Source organism: Balearica regulorum, chromosome 24 (assembly GCF_011004875.1).
Source record: "Balearica regulorum gibbericeps isolate bBalReg1 chromosome 24, bBalReg1.pri, whole genome shotgun sequence".
Classification (NCBI taxonomy): domain Eukaryota; kingdom Metazoa; phylum Chordata; class Aves; order Gruiformes; family Gruidae; genus Balearica; species Balearica regulorum.
In genome coordinates, this window is record NC_046207.1 from 3,485,401 (window position 1) to 3,509,055 (window position 23,655).

The following is a 23,655-nucleotide window of genomic DNA, read 5'->3' on the forward strand; positions in this document are numbered from 1 at the left end:
TTTTCATGTAAAAAGTGATTTTATTTTATGTTTTCTCCAGAGTTCCTAGTGAAATTCTCCCATTATTGAAGGGAAAAAAGTACAAATCAGGCAAGCTTATACATCAGTAGCGAAACATGCCCTTCACAGTGTGGCTGCGACCTGTCCTTGCAAACTTGACTGCGGTCCTCGCATTTCATCTTTGCAACGACAGAGAAAAGTGTATTGTTTCAAGAGCACTGAGACAAAGAAGGAAACGTTAAAGAGGACAAGATGGCCACAGATATCCTTCTGCTGGGAAGTGCTCTGCTAGTGATAAGCACCCTATATGCCGAGCTACCGAACGTCGCATTTTACAAAATCGCAAGTTCTGCTTATGCTTGCTCACTCGCTACCAACTGAAAAAAAAGACCTCTTTCAGAGATTGAGATGGACAGCAGAATAACTGCTTTTCATATATTTATGTTAAAACAGAGTTCTACCCTGCAATAAATTGCATAATATTATAAATGTCAAATCTACAAAATTATTGAGAATCATACATAAAAGAAGGCAAACGTAACAAAAAAAAAGAGTGACATCAGAGACCCTCACCGCTCATTAGTAAAACTCTGAGATGTGTACATACTATTGTCCACTCTTGGAATGACTGAGCATTATCTAGCTCTTTGCTTTTATTTACTTACGAGGAGTCTCCAAACTAAAATTTCACGAAGCTGAGGTATGAGACACACCATTAAGTTGAGCTACTGACCTCAAGTTCCCTTCGCAGTGAGCAGCAATACAGTTGTTAAAATTCAACATGTGATCCACCTGATCGATTCCTGGGGTCTAACTTTGGACAGGATAAATGATCCTCGTGTTTCCGAGAGCTTGTGTGAGTCAAACGACACAAATGGCTATCGCAAACCGCTTCCTTTACCTGAATGACAACGAAGAAGATTCTGGGGCCACAGAGCTGGCATGCCACGATCATTGGGAAAGAAGGATGCGTGCTACTAGGCTGCACAGAAGGGACACCTTCCAAGAGGGTCACTGGGAGAACTGGACTATGACCGAGCAGCATCACAGATTCTTCCTGTGTTCTGCTGTTCTATACATCAGGAACAGTCCAAGATCCGAGCTGCACAAAATGGTGTTTCAGCTGGTTTTACACCCTTTTTGGTTTGATCTCTGAACATTTCACTCTGCAACTAAGGATCTGGTCCTTGCTTTGTGAAAAAGCACATATGGAAGACAATGAAGATTTGCAATGAGCGTGCTGATAAATATCATTAGGGCAGTGATCTCTTTGGCACAACAATCTAACCTTACTGCCCCTCAAAGTCCCATTATGCTACCTAAGTTGGATCTGTACATAACAATTACACAAGAAGGATCGTTCTTCCTGAAAGTGGCAAAACCAAATTATGACTTTACTGTAAAACAACTCTTTCAGGTCAGCAGTCTTGAATGCAGTTTGTCAGCAACAACTGAGCAGTTGCTTCTGTTCTCAAGAGAGGCAATCAGTGTTCATTTTTTGAAGTTTGGCTGGAAAATTATCTTCCAACTTCATCTCTAGAGCGCACACACTTGGAGGGTTCTTCTGTAACTCAAGATCACCGGTAGACTGAGTCAAAGCCTCAGCATTTATTTTTAAGGCTTTCAGCTGTACCCTATCATCACTGTCTTCACCGTCACAGATGGGACTGACTTCTTGAATTTTCAAGAGATCTCCGGTACTGCAAGTCTTCTCTGTGTTACTGGAACTCATTCTCAGGGCTCTTCTTGGAAGGTCCTCCTTTCTCGAGCTAATCTTCTGAAGTTTAAAAGGGAGCTTGTTTTTCTCTCCTGCAATATCAATACAGTCCAGCGAACAAACCTGTTCTCTTCTGGTTTTGTTGTTATCGACAGGACTATTCAAAGGAGATACTAGGGACAGGTTTTCTTCTTGCTCTTTAACACTGAAAGGAGGAGTGGGGACTTCAAATGTTGCATGAAACTGAGAATAATCAACACGGAAAAAGCCATCTTCCAGGGACATTACCGGAAGGAATCTGTGACCCCAAAGAACTTCATCTTCTGTATACGAGGTCCTAGCTTGACACGTCATTCCTACAGAAACGGAGACAAGAGCATGACATTCTAATGTGAGCAAGTAGACCAGGATATAGAACAAAAAAAATATAAGGTAAGGCTGACAGATAAAAATCAACTGTAGCCTGTAAGCTAACAAATTTATAGATTATAAAATGGAGCGATTGTTCCTAATCAACCTACCAACAGTCAATGGAGTGCCTCCAATTGAATGACTAGGGTTTTATGCAAATATTGGATTAAATATTGCAGACTCACACCAAGCAAACAGCTTTTGATAAAAGCAAAACATAAAATTAAGATAGTATTAGCTCATTAGCAACAACAATCTCCTAGTTTGTATGTAATACTGTTTCTTGGAAGTCACCTTGGGAGAAAGAACTGTTGCTTGGCAGAGGCTTACAGAATTCTCTGGCAAAGATTGGGCGTGGGGGGAGCCGAAGCTAAATGAAAAATTTAATCTTCCATTCCTTCTATAGGTTAGGCTACTTCTTCTCCAAAGAAAAAGCTGTGAAGAGACACTGGAGCTGTCATCCATGCTAAGACATAGGTACCTGTCCTGGTTACAGCTGGGATAGAGTTACTTTTCTTCCTAACAGCTGGTATGGTGCTGGTTTTTGGATTTAGTATGAGAATAACATTGATAACCCACTGAAGTTTTAGCCTGTTTTAGCTCAGGGGCAGGCTGGGCATCATTTGGTTGGTGGTGAGCAATTGTTTTTCATTTGCATCACTTGTTTTTATCTTCTTTTTTTTTAAATTCTCCTTTTCTCATTACAATTTATTGTTGTTAGTATTAATTTTATTTCAAGTATTAAACTGTTCTTATCTCAAACCACGAGTTTTCTCACTTTTACCCTTCCGATTCTCTCCTCCATCCCACTGGGGGCTGGGAGGGAGTGAGCAAACGACGGCGTGGTGGTTAATGGCGGGCTGGGGTTAAACCACGACAGTACCGCTGTAAAGCTCGTAGAGGAATTTGTTCCACTTAGTGCAAACAGACATCAATGACAGGATTTACATGTGTGAACTGACAGCTAAAATGTGTTCTAACCAAGCCAAGAAATCTGTTACAACCTCAGCACAACCGTGCTGATGATAATTAATACAAATATCCCAGGTGAGTAGAACTTTAAGACTTCCTGTCATGGTACTCTTCGGAGGAAGAATTAGCAGTCAGTAAGCCCAAATTCTTATTTGCTCTCTGGTTACTGCTACATTAATTCTCAGACAAGTGTAAAATGTTTCCCTTGCAATACCCGGTTAGGTAATTGCATTACGTGCAGTTACCAATGCACACTCATCTAAGATACATGGTTCGGTTGCGGGATGAGAAGAGGCTTCTGTGGGGATCTAAGGACTGCCACACTCGACGTGAAAGAGTGTTCTGCCCCAGTGGATTGTGCGTTTATTTAGGGCTCAGCCCAGCACATGGATAGCAATCGGTCAGTTCTGTTTCTGGTCCAGATGACTGCACTTGGCTGTGCCAAAAGGACATTACTGTTTCCAAGGCAGGAATCGGGCAACCAGTAATCTTGTTGAAAGAAGGATGAAAATGCTTTTTGTGATCAAAGCTTAACAATCCTCAGAAGGCGGCAGAGGAAGATCAGAACATCGACGAACCTGCTGAACGATTTGGACTTTAACAGTACGCACGGATCCTCGATGCGGAGCTCGTTACATAACTGCAGCGCATCGTTGCAGGATTCATGAAAGAATTAAGCCCTCAAAAGACAAGGCCACAAAGTCAGCTGTCATCTGGATAACACCATATCAGAATTAAAAAAAAATAAATTAAAAAAAGAAGTTAAAAAAAAACAAAAACCCTGCTCACATTTGCCAATAACCACATGTTCCTACAATCTTTGCGACTATGCGGTCTGTATTTGTACTGTAAAACTGGATTTGTTATTTTGCATTCAATTTAACGCAAGCTAGGCTGAAAGTGATTTTGCAGCACTGGCAACTTTTAAAGTTCAACGTTCTTTCGGAGTGGTAGTCCTTAAACCAGGCACCTCAAAAGGCTGTTGTACTCCTCTACATGCCAAGAGTGGCAGGGTGCATCTCTTCTTGGATGTCCTGGCCACTTTGGGCATCAGTAATGCAGAGCCCTATGGCAAAGGGAGGTCTCCTCTTGGCTGGTAAAGGCCACTGAAGCTCTTTAGCATACGGCAGGATATTCTGGAGCATCCAGGATTAGCATCCTGAAAGGATTAACAGCTGTCTCGCTAAAAATATCAGGACTGAAAACAAAGATTAAAAATCAGAGCATGCATATTATTCTAAATCTTACCGGTAGTCTCAACGATTCCTTCAAGGATGACAACTATTTCAAATTGCTCACTTCTTAGTGATCTTTGTGAGAGACAAAAAAAGGGGCTCTTTGAGTTAATTTCATGACAGATGGTTAACGGGGAAACTAGAAACAGCTGGTCAGCTCCAGTTCCAAATCCAACATCCAGTTCACACTGGTCTAGCGGCAGAAATTCTCCCTCTGGCGTCTGTCGGGACTAAAGATGAAAAGATGATTTAGTAATTATTGTGGGAGGCAAAACATGAAAAGCAATGCAATGAAGTTTAATCCTGCCTCATTCATAACATTGTCACATATTAGGTCTGGGGTCTTCATAACAGAGATATAAGTAATGCTAAATACTATAAGGCTACTATATATGACCAATTTTTACTTTTCTGATTGTGAGACTAGATCTCATCATCATCTACAAACTTTACTATGACTTTTTTTTTTTTTTTGGACAAAAACATCAGGTACCACACTACATGCCTTATAACGGATGTTCGCCATGAACATCCCATGGCAAAAGTTCCCATTAATGAGAACAAAATCTACAAGCCAGGCACATTTTGATCCATTGCCTGAATTCATGTTTCGTTATTTTTATATGTTACTAATTTTTGTTTGGCAGACACTGTGATGTACTAAGTCAAAGGTAAGCATCATAGTAATTGTACACCATGTCCAGTAAATGACATTTCCACAAAACCATCTGAATCAATATTAATGATGTTATCATCCTTTGCCAATTTGCATGTACCACCTACTGTATGTTGATCTTAATAATGAACTTATGATCATTATTAAGCTAAGCGCCTTGGTTTTATTCATGTTATTTCATGGGTCCAGTAAAAATACTGATACAATAGCTTCCCCCCGCCCCATAGTGTTCCCTCCAAATTTTCCTTGTATTCAAAGTATAACTAAAAATTACATCAGTTGGCCAGGCAGCTCCTCAGCTGATTGCTTTAAAGGTCTCTGGTGGAAATTGCCCATTAAAATTAGAAGCTTTGCAGAGCCTATTCAAAATCCTATTTAAAATCCTTTCTGTTTATCGCTTGATTAGAAAGCACTTAACTCTTTAAGAAGCCAACTACTGATTATAAATGATAGATTATTCCATAGTTATTAAATAGTTTTAACTGCGTTGCAATGGTATTGACAAACGTATTGGTTCGATTCCTTGGAAGCTCCATCTGTTAGTCCTGAGAGCAAGCCGAAGCTAGCAGTTTTGCTCTTGACTTAGATCTGACTGCTATTCTTTTAAGAAAGTTTCCGTCTTTAAAAAAAACCCCTAAGCAAGTACCTTCAGATTGTCTCTCTGCTTCACCTGTATCTTAAACATCCTGAATTTTAACTGCCTGGTATTTACTGGTGATTACATAACCAGTTAGGTAGCTGGTAGAGTACAGCTCCTTATTAAATACAATGCATTATTTCACTTATATGCTATGTGTCTGGGTTTTTTGCTGAGGAAAAAAGAAAAAATCTTCCTATCTAAATGAGCAAGTTGTCCTTTACACAAGAGACAGTTTCTCTGCTACTGATGAGGGCAGGGAAAATATCAGCTGACTGGTTGTAAAAGCATTCTCACGGATTATTTGTGCTGTGAAAGGTAAAAGACAGTGCTGCAAAATAAAAGCGATCAAAACCGCTACTACGCTGCGATCGTGACAGTCTCTGTTACATGCAAAGGTATAATCAAACTACTGCAAAAACATCCTTTCTCTTTTCCTGAGGGAACCTGCAGAACTAAGCTGCAGACTACGCCATCGCTTTTGTTGCCTGGCTACTGTTCTTTCAGCGTGTGCACAAATTGGTTGGCAACGTGTGATCTTTGCTCCAAAGTGACAAGGCTCAACATTAGCTGAGCGAGCCAACATCCAAACCTCACATTTTCCCAAACTTTTATCAAATACAATTACGTAGACAGAGATGTGCGTATTTGCACAAATCGCTGCCTGAATGGCTTAAGAACTGTTTCATCTACAAACCATTTTTCTCTGCGGAAGAGTCTTCGATCAAATCCACTCAATAGTAAACAAATCCAGCAAGGATGATTAGAGGTAACAGATCTGGGAGAAAGCAAAAGGTTGTGTTTGCGGTATTTGGTATCTTACATATGGGACTGATTTATGCAGGGTATGGAGAATTTTTAAAAGAAACTTACTTATTAAACAAAAAGAAATTAACCTGAATGAAGATAGCTTAATAGCCTTAATATGTTAAGACTCCTAGCCAATGACCTTTGTTGCATATATATATATATAGCTTTACTCAAAGGATCACAAAACAGGGCAGAGGACTATAAACTGCCAGCAGCAAGTTTGGAAGACACACTTGTGATTCTTTACTTTTGATCACCTGCATAACACAAAGCCAAATAAATTCCGCAGATTAGTATATGCTTGAACAAGGGCACAACTACTAAGAAATGCCCCACCTTTCATTTCAAACGTGGCCAGAGACGGAGAATCCAAAGGTCTAGATGAGTTGCTCCGAAGGTTAATTGTCTCGCAACTAAGAAAAAAAAGACTCTTTCTGTGTCTGGATTTTTCCACCTTTAACTTTCTGCCACTGGATCTTTGTTTTGTTTCTTCTTACTAGGCAGAATTCCATTGCATCATCACTTGATCTGTTTTTGTGCCTGACCAAACATTTTATGACCTTCGAGTCTTTGCTGCTATCTTTTATTCATTCTTGGTACTTTTCTAAAGCCTTTGTTTATTCACATCCTTCTTTAACCGGACAAAATGGGGTTTTGTTATTACTAACCCTCTTTCAGTTCACTCATTTAGAGAACTCACATAATTATGTTTTGATACCTAGGTGAACTAATTAAGCATCAGAGTAGAAAACATGGGATGTAAAAGACAGATGACCATCAAACTTAATATTGCAGTATGTTGTAGAGAAACTCAGGAATCTAGAAAATGCTTAACTGGTACGTGCTAATCTGCCATACAGTACTACGGTATTTTCAGTTCTGGTATTTGAGAGGAAAAACCCTGATCTCACCTATCTGCGCTTCTGCCTCACCCTTAGACTAGCAGCTTGCGAGAACATTTATTATATATTACATTACTGAAATAATACGAACGCGTTACTTTGATATCGCTGTTAAAGGATTGTGTGGGCTTTTGGAAGTGACTCTATACCTGGAGCTTGAGCTAAGGTAATTCCCTGGATGACTGCTGTTTTTTAATACAGTCTAGCTGCCCCAAGCTGTACATACAACCAGAGTGAGCTGAGCTTGTTCAGACCGGAGAGCAGAAGGCGTAGAGGGGGATCTAATAGCAACCTTCCAAATCCCAAGAGGAAGGTAATCAAGAAGATGCAGCCAGGCTCTTCACAGCAGTGCATAGCGGGAGCAAGAGAGACAACAACCATCAGTTGAAACAAAAAGTTCGGACTGGATTGGAGAGAAACTTTTCCATCATGAGGACAGGTAAGCAGTGGAAGAGCTTGCCCAGCAAGGCTGTGCAATCTTTGTCCTTAGAGGCTTCCAAAACCAGACTGGATTGCCCAGAGCAACCTAGTCTGACCTCCTAGCTCACCATGCTTTGAGCAGGAGGGTGGACTAAAGACCTCCCCGGGTCCCTCCCAATCTGAACAATTCTGTGACATTGAAAACCATATTGTTTCTGCGCATGCTTTGCTTATTGAGTTGAGATCACAGTATAATGGGTCTCCTTACTTATTTGCAATGCCTGTCGTCTGCCACCTGCGAACTTTCTGTTACAATTTTGTTTGCTTTCAGCTTCTTCAAAGCTGTTAATTAGTACAGCTCAAAGAATAGGTGCCTGCTGGTCATAACCCAAAGCACACTGGCTCTATGGCTACCATGCTTCACAATTCTATTTCTAAAATTATTGCTTAGCGCGTGTTGAAAACAGGCTACGATGATTTTACATTCCTCGGCTTTCTGAATCAAAATGTCCTACACTACTAGCTGAAACACTTTACAGACCACTTTACACACCAACACTATCATGTTTATCGTATGTAGTCCCATCAAAAGAAGGTAAGTATTGTAACTAATTTAAAAAAAACCACAATACTGATTGCCATACAGTGGATGCTGGTCGCTGCTGCTGTCACCAGATCACTCAGGCGCACTAGTGAGGTGCAGGAATTAACAAACAGAAAAACACAGTTCACTGGGACACTGAAAAGGCCGGGACCTGGAACCGCACATTTTCAGCACTTACTTCCAACCAGCTTCTTTCCATTTCTTGCCCCAGGAGGTTGCTTTTTCCTGCTTCTGGAGCACTCAATGTAAATTAGAAAGCCTCGGGTTTCTGGAAAAGTTTTTGCTGAAACATGCACACTTAGTTTTGTAACTCTGTTTCCCAAACTCTCCACAACTCAGTCCAAAAAGGGCCCCAGACTTTCCCATGACATCACTACGCCATGCTGCCGGGCAGTCCCCTGGACCAAAAGAAAAGCCAGCAGTGTGGTGGCACCCCTGTCATCTACCAAATATCCTAGGGAATATATCACAATTTCAGTAAATGCCATTCAGTCAGACTTAGATTGGTGTCCTTTCTTTACAAATGTAAATCCTCGGGGCTCCGTTAGTCCCGCTGAAACACTATGTTCACTACTAAATATGGCTCCTATCTCAAGCACAAAAGTGTGATAAGACATATTTCTTCACATTCTTTCACTGTGACACAAGTAAAAAAAAAATAATCTAGCTCTCTAATCAGGTGCAGGATAAGTGTAGCAACATCAGCTGTCAACAGCACCGCATGAAGCACAGTGGAAAGAGCACAAGTCACAAAAAGGCAGCACTCGCTAAAGATAAATGGTAAGCGAGTTCCGGCACATTCACCGTAAGTTTACAGGACACAGAAAGCTACTTCAAAGCAGATGATGTAAATTCACACGCTGCCGGAACGGTGGCTATGACTGCCGGAACGGTGTGTCCAGTTCAAGGGGGACACAAAACTTCTTCAAAAGAAGTTTATAGCGAAATACTAGCACTGTAAAAACACAACTGTGCACTGCTTTTATTCCACTTTGACTTGCAATCTGTCTTGCATGACGGACAGAATTAAACACTTTAGAGGAGGCTTTCTACTATATTTTGATAGTTAGAGATCAGCAAAAATCATAGTTTAGGTGGCTTTCAATTCCTACAAAAATTACTCCATTTTAACTCCTGACAGCATGTTCCCATATATGTATGTATATCCAACTTCTTTTTGAATCTTAGCAGATTCTCCATCTTAAATGGTATTCTGCAGCAAGAAGAACGAACAGCTCAGTCAAGCGTTCTGCACAGAAGGAAAACAGCCTTTTGCATTTACCATTGTCCCGTCACCTACTGCATCGTGCTTGTTTCTGCAGATTATTAAAATGGCCAAACAGTTGCTCCAAAGAGAGGATTACTGTACAGAATACAGAACATTTACGACATTCAAATATGATATTCTGAAATTAATGTCATCACTGGGATCCAGCTGCTGATGCTCCCCACAAAGCGTGCTCCCGTGACAAGACAGAGCTGCTGTGAGCTGCTATGTTGCTTCATCTCGGCACGCTGCACGCATGTTTTCCTTCCATTCCGCTCCTGCCCAATGTCTCTCCCAGACTTCTGTGCTGCCAAACTCTACTGTCTCCTGATGATTTCTTTATTTTTTTGGTTATGATCTCCTTTGAATTTCAGTTTTCTCGCATTCTGAATTACACCGACCATTGTCAGTGATTAATAAATGGATATTGGTGACAATTAAAGGACCTTTCCACTAAAGCGACTGCACAATCCCTCTGAAATGCTGGGAGGCTACTGGCTGGAACCAGGGGGTAAGGAACTGCACGTTAAAGCTCCCCAAGTTCCCCCAAGGGGAAGAGGAGGTCAAGGTTGATCTTTGCCCTAATTTAATGTCACCACAAAACAGGTATCACCAATTTCTTATTCCCAGCCGTCACCTGCTAAGGGACATGCCTTAATACCCTCCCCGCAGCTGTCGGGTATCCTGACACATCCATCCTCCCTGACCAAACTGGCTTCCTGCCAGCCTCACAACGCACTGCAGTGCCCCTGGGCACTCTCTGACGAGACCGTCTCTTGCCCTCCACCTTCTGCTTGGCTCTTTCACGGCTCCCACCATGGGCAGCCACGACAAATTTTTCTGGATCCCTTCACACCGCCTCGGCCACGTCCTCTCACCCACGTGCCAAGGGACAGGGCAGCAGCAGGGGCCGCACGAGGGAAGCCCCATGCCACCCACGCTATGGGCATACGGTTGCACTCGGCCCGCGCCCTGCCCGCGTTACCCACCGCAACGTCAGCACCCCATCCCGCCCGCTGCCGTGCCAGGCCTCACCTTGATCAGCTTGCAGCGGATCTGGGCAGACACCATGTGGCTGTTGCGGAGGTTGCCAACACGGAACATGAGGCAGAGCTTGCCATCCCGCTGCGAGACGACTGCAGCGCGGCTGAACATGAGGGTCTCAGCTCTCTTCTTGGGCTGGGACATCTTGATGAACATGCAGCCGATAAGGAACGCATCAACAATGGAGCCCAGCAGCGACTGGAAGAGGAACAGCACGATGCCTTCAGGGCAGCGCTCCGTAATGTAGCGATGCCCGTAGCCAATGGTGGCCTCAGTCTCTATGAAGAAGAGGAAGGCGGAAGGAAAGTTGTACACGTTGGCCACGCACGGACTGTAGGTGTTGTCACGCGCCCGGTGCAGGTCACCTCGCAGGTACGCGATGCCCCACCACATCGAGGCCATGACCAACCACGCGACTGTGTAGGTCAGCAGGAAGATCAGAAGGTTCCAGCGCCACTTGAGGTCCACCAGTGTGGTGAAGAGGTCAGAGAGGTAGCGGCTGCTCTCACCACCCAAGTTCCCGTGTTGCACGTTGCAGCGCCCGTTCTTGTCCACGAAGCGTTGCCGCTCTCTGCGGGTGCCGCTGCGAGCCGGGCCCACCGCCTGGTACTCGTCCCCCGACTTCCTGCGCACGGCAGACATGCTGCCGAGGCCCTCCGCGGGCACGGCGAGGATGCGGCGGCACCTTGCTGCTGCTGCCTGCCGCCCAGCGCGGCACCGGCCCCCGGGGAACAGGGTGCCCGCGGAGCGGGACTCAGCCGCCGGCAGCGCGGGGTGGGGGGGGATGTAAAAGCGGGCAGTACAACCGCGACGAGACCGAGAACACGGCGGGGGAGCGGGGCCGGGGGGCGGAGCGGGGCGGAGCTCGCCGGGGAGCGAGGGGGGGGGGGGGGGGGGGCAGAGCCGGGGTCGGTTCGCTGAGCCCCGAACCGGGGCTGGGCCGTAGGGCCCCGGCGTCTTTCTGCTCCGAGGCGTTCGCAGTCAGCGGTTCGTTCCGCGCTCCGAGAGCCCCGGGCGAGGACGAGCGATTACTCTACGGGGTCCTCTCAGGCCGGGTAGCGGAGCTCGGGCTGCAGGAGAGGAGGAGGAGGATAACGTGAGCAGCTCCGAGTCATCCGCCGAGAGGCCGTGCTGCCGGCAGCGCTGGGGATTTGAAAAGGAAATCGTGAGATAGGTCAGCTCTTAAACAAAGGAATGCGAAATACAGTGGTGGTTAAAAGAAAACCCAAACCCTCCAACTGTCATGGATAGCCTGCAGTATTTCAGAATCCTGTTTGCATTCAGTGATGCAAGCATAGCACCATAGTGCAAGTTTAAATCTATAACAGCATGCAACTGAAAACTGATTTCTAGGTGTTTGCATTTCATAGCATTTCCCTTTTGTTGTTTCTTTTTTGTTATCTTTCTCTTTTTCTCTTGTAAAATAGTAAGTGAAAGTTGCTTCAATTAAAAAACAGTCCGAGGATACAAGAAAGAGCAATTTGTTTGGGTTTTTTCCCTCCTGGTAACCACAGCAGACTGGTAAAGTATTATTAGCTGTCCTTGTAATGATTAACTTGTATTTGAAGAAACCAGGTGGTCCTGTATGCATTTAGTAATATTGCTGCTATCATATCTGCAAAAGCACACCGAGTAAATCCTTACACTGTCTGCAGTGAAGAACTACCTGTAAAGACGTAGAACAGATTTGGCAATGATTTGTGTAACTGTGACTTGACTAAAAAAACTGTATTCATGTATGCGTTTTTACAAATAAAATAAAAACTTTAACAATGATCAAAGCAGCCTGCTGACAAGTCTCCACATGCCTTTCTCACTATTTTAACAAATTTTAGAAATTTTCCTATACTTTTACAATCATGGCAATGATTGCTGCAGATAGAAGCACTGCCGTTTGTACCTTGGCTTGGAAGAAGGAAAATGTTATTTTCTTTAACATTATTCTTTGTTCAGGTGAACCTTAGGAGAATACTAGGAAGCACTTCTACTTTGTCTTTAATTAATGCCATTCGCCACCATCATGATGTATCACTAAGGAATAGCTTTGGAGAAATTAGTATTTAATTCATTCTATAAAGCATAAAATGATCATGAATGTTTAGTAAATGTATTGATAAATAGCTTGATTATTCTTTCCAGACTAATGTTGTGTGCTGCAGACTAGCCTTCATATACATGTGTATTTTAAAAGGATGTTTTACTCCTAACAGCTTGACTGACTAAAGTAGCTATACTCCTAAATTATTACTTAGTATTGCATCTGATAAGTGGCTAATAGACCATCTGATAGTGGTCTAATCCCTGCTGCTGGGGACTTTTAAGGACTGAAAAGCTAGAGAGTGTTAAAACTCATCTGTTCCTAACCTATCTCCCAAATAATACCATTTCTTTCTAGGGGGAAAAAAAAAAAAAAAGATGCTTCCTCTGTAGAGCCTAGCAGATCTTCTGCCGTACCGCTGTGATTTGTATTGACAGTCTCTTTTTGTCTTTCCATTGGCTACCCATTTTACTTCCTTGAACACAACTGTTTTGTCTTTAAGGCCTGACTTGCTTCTTGTGCGTGCCCTGCCAGCTGTCCTATGCCACCAGCCCGTGGCTTCTGCTCCCTTAACGCCTGGCCACCAAACATCCACCAGCACGATTTGCCCCCGAGTATTTTTGTGCACGCTCCAGTGCCGTGTCCCCCTGTAGCCAAAAAGATGGGCCTGTAACGAAGGCCTACTTGTATTGTATGTGATAAGAAACTATTCGTTGTTACTTTAGGCTAACGATTCTTAGAATGAGCACCTGCTATGCATCACAATAAAAAGGAGGAGCTACAAGACACTTCAGGGTCCTTATATACGTACTTTTCAGAAAGGAGGAGCATCCTTACCTTCCTGACGCACAATTACCAACACGGAAGTATTGGGAAACTAGGGGCAAGGTAACTTGGGCCATGGTCCCCATGACCACTGACCCATAAGCCCCCTACCCGAATTATCCCACCTACTCCAAAGACAGAGATGGAGAAAGAAACTGAGCACGTGAAGAAATAGGAACCAATTATTCTAATGGGAAGTGCATCACTTAGTAATCTTTGTAACATTTGTGTATAAATATGACAAGAGAAGCAGCGTAAGGTGTGCCTGCTTAGAGGAACTCTCCTCCTGACACCCAGCACTGCAATAAAAGGAAATGCCTGCTTCTTAATGCTAAATTGGTGTTAAGGAGTTTTCTTTTATTCCCGAATTTCGGTGACACCCCCTCATAAACTCCAAAAAAAGCCACTGCAGTGTCCCCCTTCGTCTCCCATCGCCACAGCACACCTGGCAGCGGCTAGCTAGGGGACTAGGCGGCAATGCCCACCGACACCCACTCCCCAAGAGAAGGGGGCTCTGGGGCTGGGCTGGCGCAGAGCGGTGCTCGGTCGGGTCCGTCGGGGCTCCGGAGGCCTCCCGAGCTGCCCTGGAGATCCGTGGGGCTCTTCACGGGAAAACCGCCTCCGGGGCGAACCCCCAGGCCGGACCTCGCAGCCGCCCCCGCTGTACGCTGCGGTTTCGCGACGAAATTCCCCAACGGTACATGACGAGCCGGGCGGGCCGCAGCCACCCCCCGTTTTGGCGCGGCCGCGGCTCGCCCGGCCCCGGGCACGTTGGGGGAGGGAGGGAAGGAGGGAGGAGGCGCGTAGAACGGCTCTAAGGGCGCATGAGCGAGGCGCGCAGCAGGCGACAGGGATACGAGAGCCGGGGAGTTGCTGTGCGACCTGCCGGGGCAGGCGGCCAGCGCTGCACGGGCCCGGGCCCGGACCCGCAGGTAACGGTCGCCCGGCGGCAGCACTGCTCCCGGCGCGCGGAGCGGCTCTGTACCCGCACAGGCGGCCACCGCGACGCCATTTTGCAGGCGGGGCGGGGCCGGGCCGAGCGCAGCCGAGGTCTGACGCTGCCTTCGAGGCGCGGGCCCCGGTGTGACGGGAGCCCCGCGGGTCTGGTGAGGTTTACCTGGTGGGCTCTGGCCGAGGCCGAGGACTGGGGGCCGGGCCTGGCGGAAGCCCTGCGGAGTCCTCCGGCTGGCGGAGATGGGGCCGGAGGGGCGTTCGCAGAGCCCGGCCTCGGGGCTGGGGAAGCAACAGCTCTCTCTGGAAGAGAACGTCTCGCTGCCGGCGTGCGGGAAGTCCGGTGCGGGGCGTAACCTCGCTCCATACCCGTTGGGCCCGCGGCTGGGCCTTGAGGAGGGTCGGCCGCCGCTAAGCCTTGCCGCCGGCAGAGTCATCGGTGCCCGAGCTCGGTGGGAGCGCACGAAAAGTTCTCTCCGGGGCAGGAGAGTCCTGCCCGACCGTGCCGGGGGTGCTGGTCCGTCTTGCCGTGCTCCGCCCCTCGGGTTCCCGCCAGGTCGCCTGAGGGGCGCCCGGCCCAGTCCACACCGGCGGCCTCCGGGGAGTTCCGTGGGCGCTCGGAGGAAGAACCTGTCCCTGTGGTGCCGAGCGGGGATCGATGTGCGGTTTTCTCTGTGCTTCGTTCAGCCATCAGAGCAGTTGCTAAAGCAGGTGTGCTAGCCAGCGAATGACCAGTTCGGTCATTCATCACAAGACTTCTTGTATACAAAGGCAAAGTGAGGAGAAATCCTGGGTCATAGCTGTCAGCTGTGGTCTTATTAGCATGTGGATGCATTTTCTGACCTAATCACTGGGGTGATCTCCTGGAAAGATGTTAAAATGCAACTGCTTTCCAAAATGAGGTCTTTTACTGCTCTGACGGATGTATCTGGATTACAGAAGCTTTATGTTGTATTGGGCTGTGAACCTCACTAGGTTTATGTCCTAAGGTAGTGGGGATATGCCAAAGCATATTATGCTTCTGTTTCATGCCCTTCTTTGACCCCACGTACAGGTCAGTTCAGTTTATTTAGCCCTTTCCAAATATCAACAGTCCTTTTCCTAGACAAGGAAAGTGGCTCAAATGTTCTGTCTTGGGAACAGCTGGATAAGGATATGTGTGAAACATAAGTTATGGTTTAGGGTAGGTATTTTTAAAGAGGAAAAATGTCTTTGAGCCTATTCATACTACAATGATGAAAGGACAGATTTATGGTTCTGAGGCCATTTTGCAAAATATCACATGCTGGGGCTGAATTTAATACATTGAAGCCAGGCCTGAATATTGGCATGGAGCATGCTGGTGACAAATTATTGGATATGGAATGCTTTTCATTCTTCTGCCTGTTCATTCCAATCAGTCCTGACTAACAGGGTTTTTACAGAGCATGGGAAATGCCACTAGGTAAAGCCTCCATTTCAATTGCTATGCCTAACTCATCTAATTCCTGAGTTTGCTGTCAGATTTTTGAGATGTTAAAAGATACTTTCAAGATACCTGTGTGTAGGATGCTTTCACTAAGAGTCTGGAAAATAGTTTGTGTTTTCTTGGGTTTTGGCACTAAGTTTGACTGTGGGAATCACACGTTCTTACAGAGCACACAACTGAAGTTCCCTTTCTTGACAACTATAGGACATTTTAAATATGTGTCAAGTGAAAAGCAGTAGTCAAGGAACCAGAGCCGTTGAATGAATTGCCTATACGTTTCTTTTGGCATGAAATGTGCGAAATGTTTATTTCTTCAAAGCAATAGGTAATAAAAATGCTTCTAAAAGTTAATTAGATAAATGTGTAGTGTATATATATAATACACCTGAGTACTACTCATGGATTAGATAAAATTACACCACTTGGCTTATTTCCTTAGAGAACTCAGTTATGTTTTTTGTACCCGGGTGGACTAATTAAGCATAGCAGTAGGAAGCATGGGGTGCAAAACACGGGTGACTATTGAGCCTAGTGTTTCAGTACGTTGTAGAGAAACTCTGAAATCTAGAAAATGCTAAACTGGTATATGCTAATTTGCCCTGCAGTACTACGGTATTTTCAGGTGGCTAATCAAAATAAGGTTGAATCAGAAAACCATCAAACTTTGTGATACAATCAAAATATCAGAGATTATCTACAAATAGAAATACAAGGAGCATCCTTTATTGCATTTAGCAAAGAGTTGGAGTATCCCACATTTCTTCCTAATCCTTTTTGTGTGCTGTTATGGCTGTTTGTTTTTCTGCAAGCATTAGTCCGATGAATTTTATGAGCGTAAACGAGATTTTTAAATGCCCTGGAACACACAAAGTGTTTCATCTTGGACTGGTGATTATAAGCATAGATTGGGTTTTACAGTTTGAAATTAAATTGCTCTGGAGTCATTTGCTCTCAGTGACAAGAAAAATCAGCAATAAAAGCATCTAGTGGAGTTTTTGTGCAACGGAAGTAGCCTTATTTGTTGTAGCATCCTTGGTACCCATGACCAAGGTTGATGGAGTGACACTCCTACTAGCTTTAATGAATTGCATGTAATTGTGTTGTGGTCTGCATCAGAATGCCAAGGGGATGTGGATTCCTTTGAGGTGTGCTTTCAGGAAGCCCCAGAACATCTTGCATGGCAGCAGCTTCCTGCATGCTCTCTCTGTTTCTGGGCATATGGTGTTTATTGGTGCTTTTAGACATCCATCCTGCAGCATGCTTTTTTTCTTATCTGTCTTTTCAGATAGTTACTTAGGCCTTCTACAAATGTCTATCTTGAGAATAGCATAGGGAAGCATCTGCTCTCCTCAGCATCAGCTTTATCCGAGATACCTTATGGTGGTTATATAACATAATATTTTTCATGTTGTTACTTGCATAGTAGAATAACTGCAGGACTCTGCCCGATTCAGGTTAAATTCAGGTTAAACAACACTTGAGAGAGATGTGCTAGGAATTTACCATTTTTACATGACTGCCATTTTTCTCGCATGCTTGAGCTTAGGTATTATTTTTCCTCATTTCAGGACTGCCTCTGAATCGCAGTCCAGAAAGAAGAACCAATCGTGTTGATTTAAGTTGAACATTTGTCTCTAAGGTTAACAGCAAAGCCATGCCAGTGCTTTCAGAAGACTCAGGTAACTAATCTGCATGCTTTCAACAGACCAGTGACTGAAATTTTAGTGTATGTGTTTCACACAGGAAATTAATTCCAACTGGAGTTAAATAACATAGAATTCAACTAGATTTCTTAGCAATTAGCTAAAAGAGAACAAGAAAAGTGGAGCATAAAAGGTAGAAATTAATAGTCAGATTTCAGGAAACGCCCAGTTTCATAAGAACCCTAGAGCCCCTGAATATATGCTGGTAGACAGGCCCTGTGCACTGTGAAGTTGGGATATTGATGGTTTAAGCACTTTTTAGAAAATTAGCCACAAGTTTTGCTTCCACTGCAGTGGAAATCTACACCGGTCCTTTCCTCCTGTGGTCCAACCTGACTTCTAACAGGTGCCTCAGGAGTAGAAAGGGCAGGGTAACACTTATAAGTGAAGTTGCTCAGGAACTACACCTGGTAGCTGTGCAGCAAAGGAGGTGGTTCAGTCATTTTGCGAGTCTGTTGTGGCACTCTAATAATTCAAAAGTTTGTTAGAGGGCGAGCTGTTCTGGAAACAAAGAGTAATTAACATGAAGGGGGAAACTTCAAAAGAAGTGTCTTTTAAATTATTTATTGCTTTGGTAGCTTTTGCCTTAGTATGATATATGTTATATCTTAAGCTGTGTTTGCCACTTAAGAAGGGAGTGTTATAAAATGCATGGAAGATAAGCACAAATTTCTCTGCGAACTTAATGATCACCAAGATGGTACCCAAGTAAATGTATTTGATGTTAAGTCTGCAGTAGAAGGTCCCATGAGACATGCTATCTACAAAGCTTTTGTTCTGTCTTGGATTTAAATTTAGGATTGCATGAAACTTTGGCCCTTTTGACATCTCAGCTGAGGCCTGATTCAAATCATAAAGAAGAAATGGGATTCCTTAGGGATGTCTTCAGTGAAAAAAGTCTCAGCTACCTGATGAAGGTAAAAGTTCATTTATGAACATACATTTTCCTTACAGGTTACTTATTCTCTGTTCCCTTTATCAACTGGTTGCTCTGCCAAAGTTGGGGTTTTTTTTGGTAGAATCCTATACTGACCAAAGCATGTATGTATTTAAGCACAAACATTAAGAATATTTGTTGACAATTAACATATTTTGTTCAGAAAAGCCATTTCTGCCTTGATTGCCAAAATGCAGATACAGTGCCCTGTAGCTAAAAATCAGTGTGAGATGGCTTCATTTTTTTCCCTTATGCTGCTGAAGTCTCAACAGATTTTCTGGCTGTTTGTGAAACTAGCATGAGCAAAAAGAAAACAAAAAGACTCAAAACCAAAAATAACTCCAAGAGAGGTTACTTTTCTGACACTTATCTCAGAAAAATTATATTCCTTAAATATAAAAATATTCCAGTCTAGATATATTTAGGAAGTTTTGTATCTCTTTGTAGTAATATACCTGAATAATCTTTTTCAGATTCATGAAAAACTCCGTCATTATGAAAGACAGAGTCCAACTCCTGTTTTACATAGTGCAGCAGGATTAGTTGAAGATGTGAGTAAAAATTCTTGTCTCCTTATTTTCCTATTATTTAAGCCTGCTTTTCTAACAAATCAAAGCTTTGCAATTGTGCTATATGTATACATATTTCTCATCTTCCCCAACTGTCTTTGGAATCCGTTGGCTAGTTTCAGTCATTATTGATCAAGGAAGTGAGAGCTCAAAAATGTCATGCCCCTAAATGTCCAGTGAATACAGACACAGGCAGGTAGAACAGAAGGATGTTATTAATGGCCTTCATAAGGGAGAGGCTGCAAAAAGCTTTCAGTCCTCTTGAAAACAGAATATCCCAGCTAAGCATTCAGTCTTAAGGACTTAAATCCATTACAACCCAAGCAGCATTGCTGTTCGCATTAGAATGGTGTGAGTTGGAAGGAATCTTAAAGATCACCTAGGCAGGGACACCTTTCACTAGATCAGATTGTTACTACAGGCTTTGGTAAAGAGCTTTTCTCCATCTTTCTTTTAAGCCCCCTTTATATATTGAAAGGCAGCAATAAGGTCTCCCTGGAGCTTTCTCACCTCCAGGCTGAACAACCCCAACTCTCTCAGCCTTTTGTCATAGGAGAGGTGTTCCAGCCCTTGGATCATTTTCGTGGTCCTCCTCTGGACGTGCTCTAACAGGTCCATGTCTGTCTTGAACTGGGGACCCTGGAACTGGACGCAGTACTTTAGGTGGGGTCTCAGGTGAATGGAGTAGAGGGGGAGAGTCATGTCCCTCGACCTACTGGTCACACTTCTCTTTATGCAGTCTGGGATATGTTTGGCTTTCTGGGCTGCAAGCGCACGTTGCCATCGTGTATCTGATTTTTCATCCACAGGTATCCCCAAGTCCTTCCCCGCAAGGCTGCTCTCCGGGTCTGTTCACAAAGCAAAGTTGTATCTTAGATTTGTTTGTAATGTGCCACATGCCTGAAAAAGTGAAATTTATACTGCCTTTGACAGCTCTTTACAAGTGGTTTGCGCCCGTTTCCTTCCAAAGCGTAACAAAGGGCTGTGGAAGGTTTGGGAGCTAGAATTCGTCCCTTTGTGAAGCTAGGAGATCCCGCTACCCCATCTTAACCCGCAGCATATCCCTTCTCCCCTTTCCCACAAATAGCCTACTGCCTCCATAAAAGTTTTGGCACTGCTGCCTGTCAAGTCATACAAAATTACCATCCGCTAAACAGCAGAGAAGCTGTTTTACGCAGGACTGTAGAATTTGCCTATCTAAGAACCCTTTACAGGGAAAGGAAATCTGTCTTGTCTCAACACCTTTTGCCTTCCTCCTCTTCCCCACTCCTCCTCTTCTCTCTCCTCCCACTCAACCAGCCTAGTGCAAAAGTGCTTCCATTATTTCTCTAATCTTTTGTTTGGAAGGCCTGAGACTTCCAGGGCATATTTTAGTATCCAGGTTTGCAGGGGAACAAGGGGACTTCTGTTGCATGTTCCACACAGGTAATGCTACCTGGTTACAGAGAGGATTAAACTCCTTTATCATAGTACAAGCACAAGGGTATTGTTTCACATATCACTTACAGATTCCGTATAGAACTTAAAATTTCAGAACTTGTTCCTGAAATTATATTGGCGGAATCACTCTTGCAATGTATGTTTAGGGGCTAGGATCCTGATTTCTGATTATATCTTCCTGCACTATCTAATAAAAATAAAATAGATAAAGAAACTGTCATTTCTTTTAGGATTCATGCACTATTGATTGGGATTGTTTTTGATCTGTGCACACTACTTTGAAGGATGATAGAAGTTAGCAAACACTCACCAGAAACACTCACTTGGAAATATATCATAGAATCATGGAATAGTTTGGCTTGGAAGGGACCTATAAAGGTCATCTAGTCCAACCCCCCTGCAATGAGCAGGGACATCTTCAATTAGATCAGGTTGCTCAGAGCCCCATCCAACCTGCCTTGAATGTGTCATGTGATGTTATTTGGTGGACTCCTTTTATTTTGAGGTTGTTAATTTTTATTTTAAAGGTAATAGAAGAATTGCAGACCGCACCAGTGAATAGTGAAGAAAAAGAGCTACTTCAGCTGTTGTCAACACCACATCTCAGGGTAAAAAACACACCAGAGATCTTAACGAAATTCCTTTGCAGAATTCCAGTAGAACATTTTGTAATGGAAAAGTTACATTAGAGAGTCCCTAAGAGAAAGGAAAAACCTCCTACAAACTGTAGTTCTATTCTACTGTGATTTGCTGCACAGGCTTTAGGATGCGAAGGGGATTAAGAAGACACGGCATAGGCCTTACAGGCATAATGCACCATGTTGTCTTCCCTCCCCTCCTTAATGTTTTCTCAGGGAGCAGAAAAGAAAAGGATACTATTTCTCAACTTTTTGCTTTCCATAGTCCCCCTCCATTCTGTAAGTTTATTTAGGCTGAGCTTTGTTATTGCCTAGGTTTACTTTAAATATTGGCATATACCAATATATAGTTTACATGATGGGTAAGATGATTGCTAAATCTTTTTGGGGGATTTACGGTGAGGGTGGGAAGGGGGAGGTTGAAGTTTGCTGTAGTGCTGGAAACATGAGAACTGTAAACTGTAATATTACCCCATTACATTACTGTTTCTTATTTCCTTTATGCAGGCCATGCTTGTAGTACATGACACTGTAGCACAGAAGAACTTTGACCCAGTCCTTCCACCTCTACCTGATAACTTTGATGATGATTTTGATGAGGAATCGGTGAAAATTGTTCGGCTAGTGAAAAATAAAGAACCTTTGGTATGTATAAGATAACCTATCTCCACTCGTAAAACTCTGTTGTGCAAAAGCAATATTGTGAGTATGGAGGAGATCCTCGAAGAAGTTGTCAGACAGTCTGGAAAAGCAAGGAGTGTTCTGAAGCTAACATTTTTATGAAATAACATAAAAAGAAAACTTTGGTAAATACACCTTTGCAATTTTGTGATGAGATGCTTTATAGGCATTGGTTTATAATGCCAGTTAGCACAGGGAACACGATCTCCAAGGAAACTGTATATGTCGGAGTAATTATGCTTATTATACATACTAATTCTTTTCATATTGTGGCTAACATTCAATGAATTAATACCTTTATTTGCGTGAAAGTCAGTGATGTATGGTAAGAGTATGTTTGATAGCTGTATTGACAAGGTACTGATTTTATACAAATGGAAAAATTGATTTCCTAAGAACAAACAATTGCATCAGGGAAGAAATCTGCTAAAGTGCTTTTTGTATATGACAGTAGGTAGTAGAAGAGAGCAGTGACTTAATTCCTGATTAAAGCTTTATATTGCCAGCAGAGGTAGGGGAAGGGAAAAAAAATCTTAATTACTTGGCTTTCCTTGCTTTTATATGCAGAAGTGCTGGCTGTATTGTATAAAGAATCAGAAGACACATAGAGAAAGCTTCTTGTAAGAAATTCTGTTTTGCACGCTTGAGTGATTTTGTTCACCACAATAACATGGGTAGTGTAAGCACTCAGCAAAGTCGGCGGAAGGGAAGGTGTGCACACCTTCCCGCAATCGTGTGACATGGGCACAGGCAAAAGTTGAATAATGGTGAAAATTGTCAAGGAGGAAGACAAAATTTATAGAACAAATTAATTCCAGTTTAAAAGACACATTAGCTTACATGTTATTTCATTGCTCACTGTATTCTAAACAAATTTCTTATGATGGTTTCTTGGGTGGGGGTACATTTTATTTCAGGGAGCTACCATCAGAAGAGATGAGCATACAGGAGCTGTGATTGTAGCAAGGATCATGAGAGGTGGTGCAGCTGATCGCAGTGGTAAGTTTCTGAAGAAAAGGGGATTTAAAATTGCGTTTGTAAACTGCTTTGAAATTTCCAAACTTATGCATGCACACACGTACTGTATACGCATACCTAGAGTGATAATCTCTAACTAAATCTGGTGGTTATTCATTCCAAAACCAGTCCTTTGGACACGGGGGGTTTAATATATGTATAGACTATTTTGTAAAAAAAAATAAAATAAAAAATTAAAAAAGATAACAGCCTATCGAAATCTTAATAGGCAACTCTTAGATGTCAAGTCTGAACTAGTATGTAGGCTCTCTGTGTAGTCAGTGGAGGGAGATGGATGTTGCTGGAGAACAAATCATCCAAATGAGCTTTAGAATGGGATAGGTCACTGCTGGAGTTGTGTTTCTTCCTTACTGACTATAAAGGGAGCCTACACGGTAAGCTCATTTGACAACGGAATTTCAGGTGTCTAGTGTCAGGAGAGACTTCCATGCTGGCATTCAGCGTGCTTTCAGGATCTACAGGGTCAATTCATGCAGTATTTGACCTTCCATTTTCTAGAAGGTGAACTTCCAGATGTTATTAAATAAGCTGAATTGGCCTTATAGACTCCAAGCCTCATACACTTTTTTTAATATACAAGTAATGCAATCGCAAAATTAATGAATTGCTGTGATGAAGTAACATTCGCTAATGACAGCTTTCTTCTTGATCATTATCATTCTTCAAATTAGT

General features: G+C 43.4%; 2 protein-coding genes across 8 annotated transcripts in view; one reads left to right on the forward strand and one right to left on the reverse strand.

The window, feature by feature from the left end:
* Positions 1-15,062, reverse strand: LOC104636411 (G protein-activated inward rectifier potassium channel 1-like). Of its 2 annotated transcripts, XM_075775308.1 has the most exons (4): positions 14,676-15,062; positions 10,687-11,838; positions 4,349-4,565; positions 1-2,073 (listed from the first exon to the last, which is right to left on the reverse strand). In XM_075775308.1, exons 2-4 carry the CDS (start codon positions 11,335-11,337, stop codon positions 1,472-1,474), a joined length of 1,470 nt encoding a protein of 489 aa, XP_075631423.1. In that variant the 5' UTR covers positions 11,338-11,838; positions 14,676-15,062; the 3' UTR covers positions 1-1,471. The 2 variants fall into 2 exon arrangements, 1 of the variants encoding a protein (XP_075631423.1); XR_012838863.1 differs by lacking the exons at positions 1-2,073; positions 14,676-15,062 and adding an exon at positions 6,346-6,426 and having other exon boundaries at positions 4,442-4,565; positions 10,687-11,370.
* The window catches only part of MPP3 (MAGUK p55 scaffold protein 3), a 27,400-nt gene continuing 18,075 nt past the window's right edge, over positions 14,331-23,655 (forward strand). For all 6 annotated transcript variants that reach the window (XM_075775296.1, XM_075775298.1, XM_075775297.1 and 3 more), the window contains exons 1-7: positions 14,331-14,490; positions 17,546-17,656; positions 18,479-18,597; positions 19,091-19,168; positions 21,154-21,234; positions 21,772-21,909; positions 22,863-22,944. In XM_075775296.1, coding sequence (XP_075631411.1) covers positions 17,632-17,656; positions 18,479-18,597; positions 19,091-19,168; positions 21,154-21,234; positions 21,772-21,909; positions 22,863-22,944 — 523 coding nt within the window. In that variant the 5' untranslated portion in view covers positions 14,331-14,490; positions 17,546-17,631. The remainder of the gene's footprint in view (positions 14,491-17,545; positions 17,657-18,478; positions 18,598-19,090; positions 19,169-21,153; positions 21,235-21,771; positions 21,910-22,862; positions 22,945-23,655) is intronic.

Excerpts from the sequence above, each read along its gene's own strand:
- LOC104636411 (XM_075775308.1), bottom strand. The coding sequence starts at position 11,337 with ATGTCTGCCGTGCGCAGGAAGTCGGGGGACGAGTACCAGGCGGTGGGC. Across the intron at positions 4,566-10,686 it reads TCCGCTGCAAGCTGATCAAG|TCCCGACAGACGCCAGAGGG; the intron begins GTGAGGCCTGGC and ends TTTCATCTTTAG. Across the intron at positions 2,074-4,348 it reads AGGAATCGTTGAGACTACCG|GAATGACGTGTCAAGCTAGG; the intron begins GTAAGATTTAGA and ends CCGTTTCTGTAG.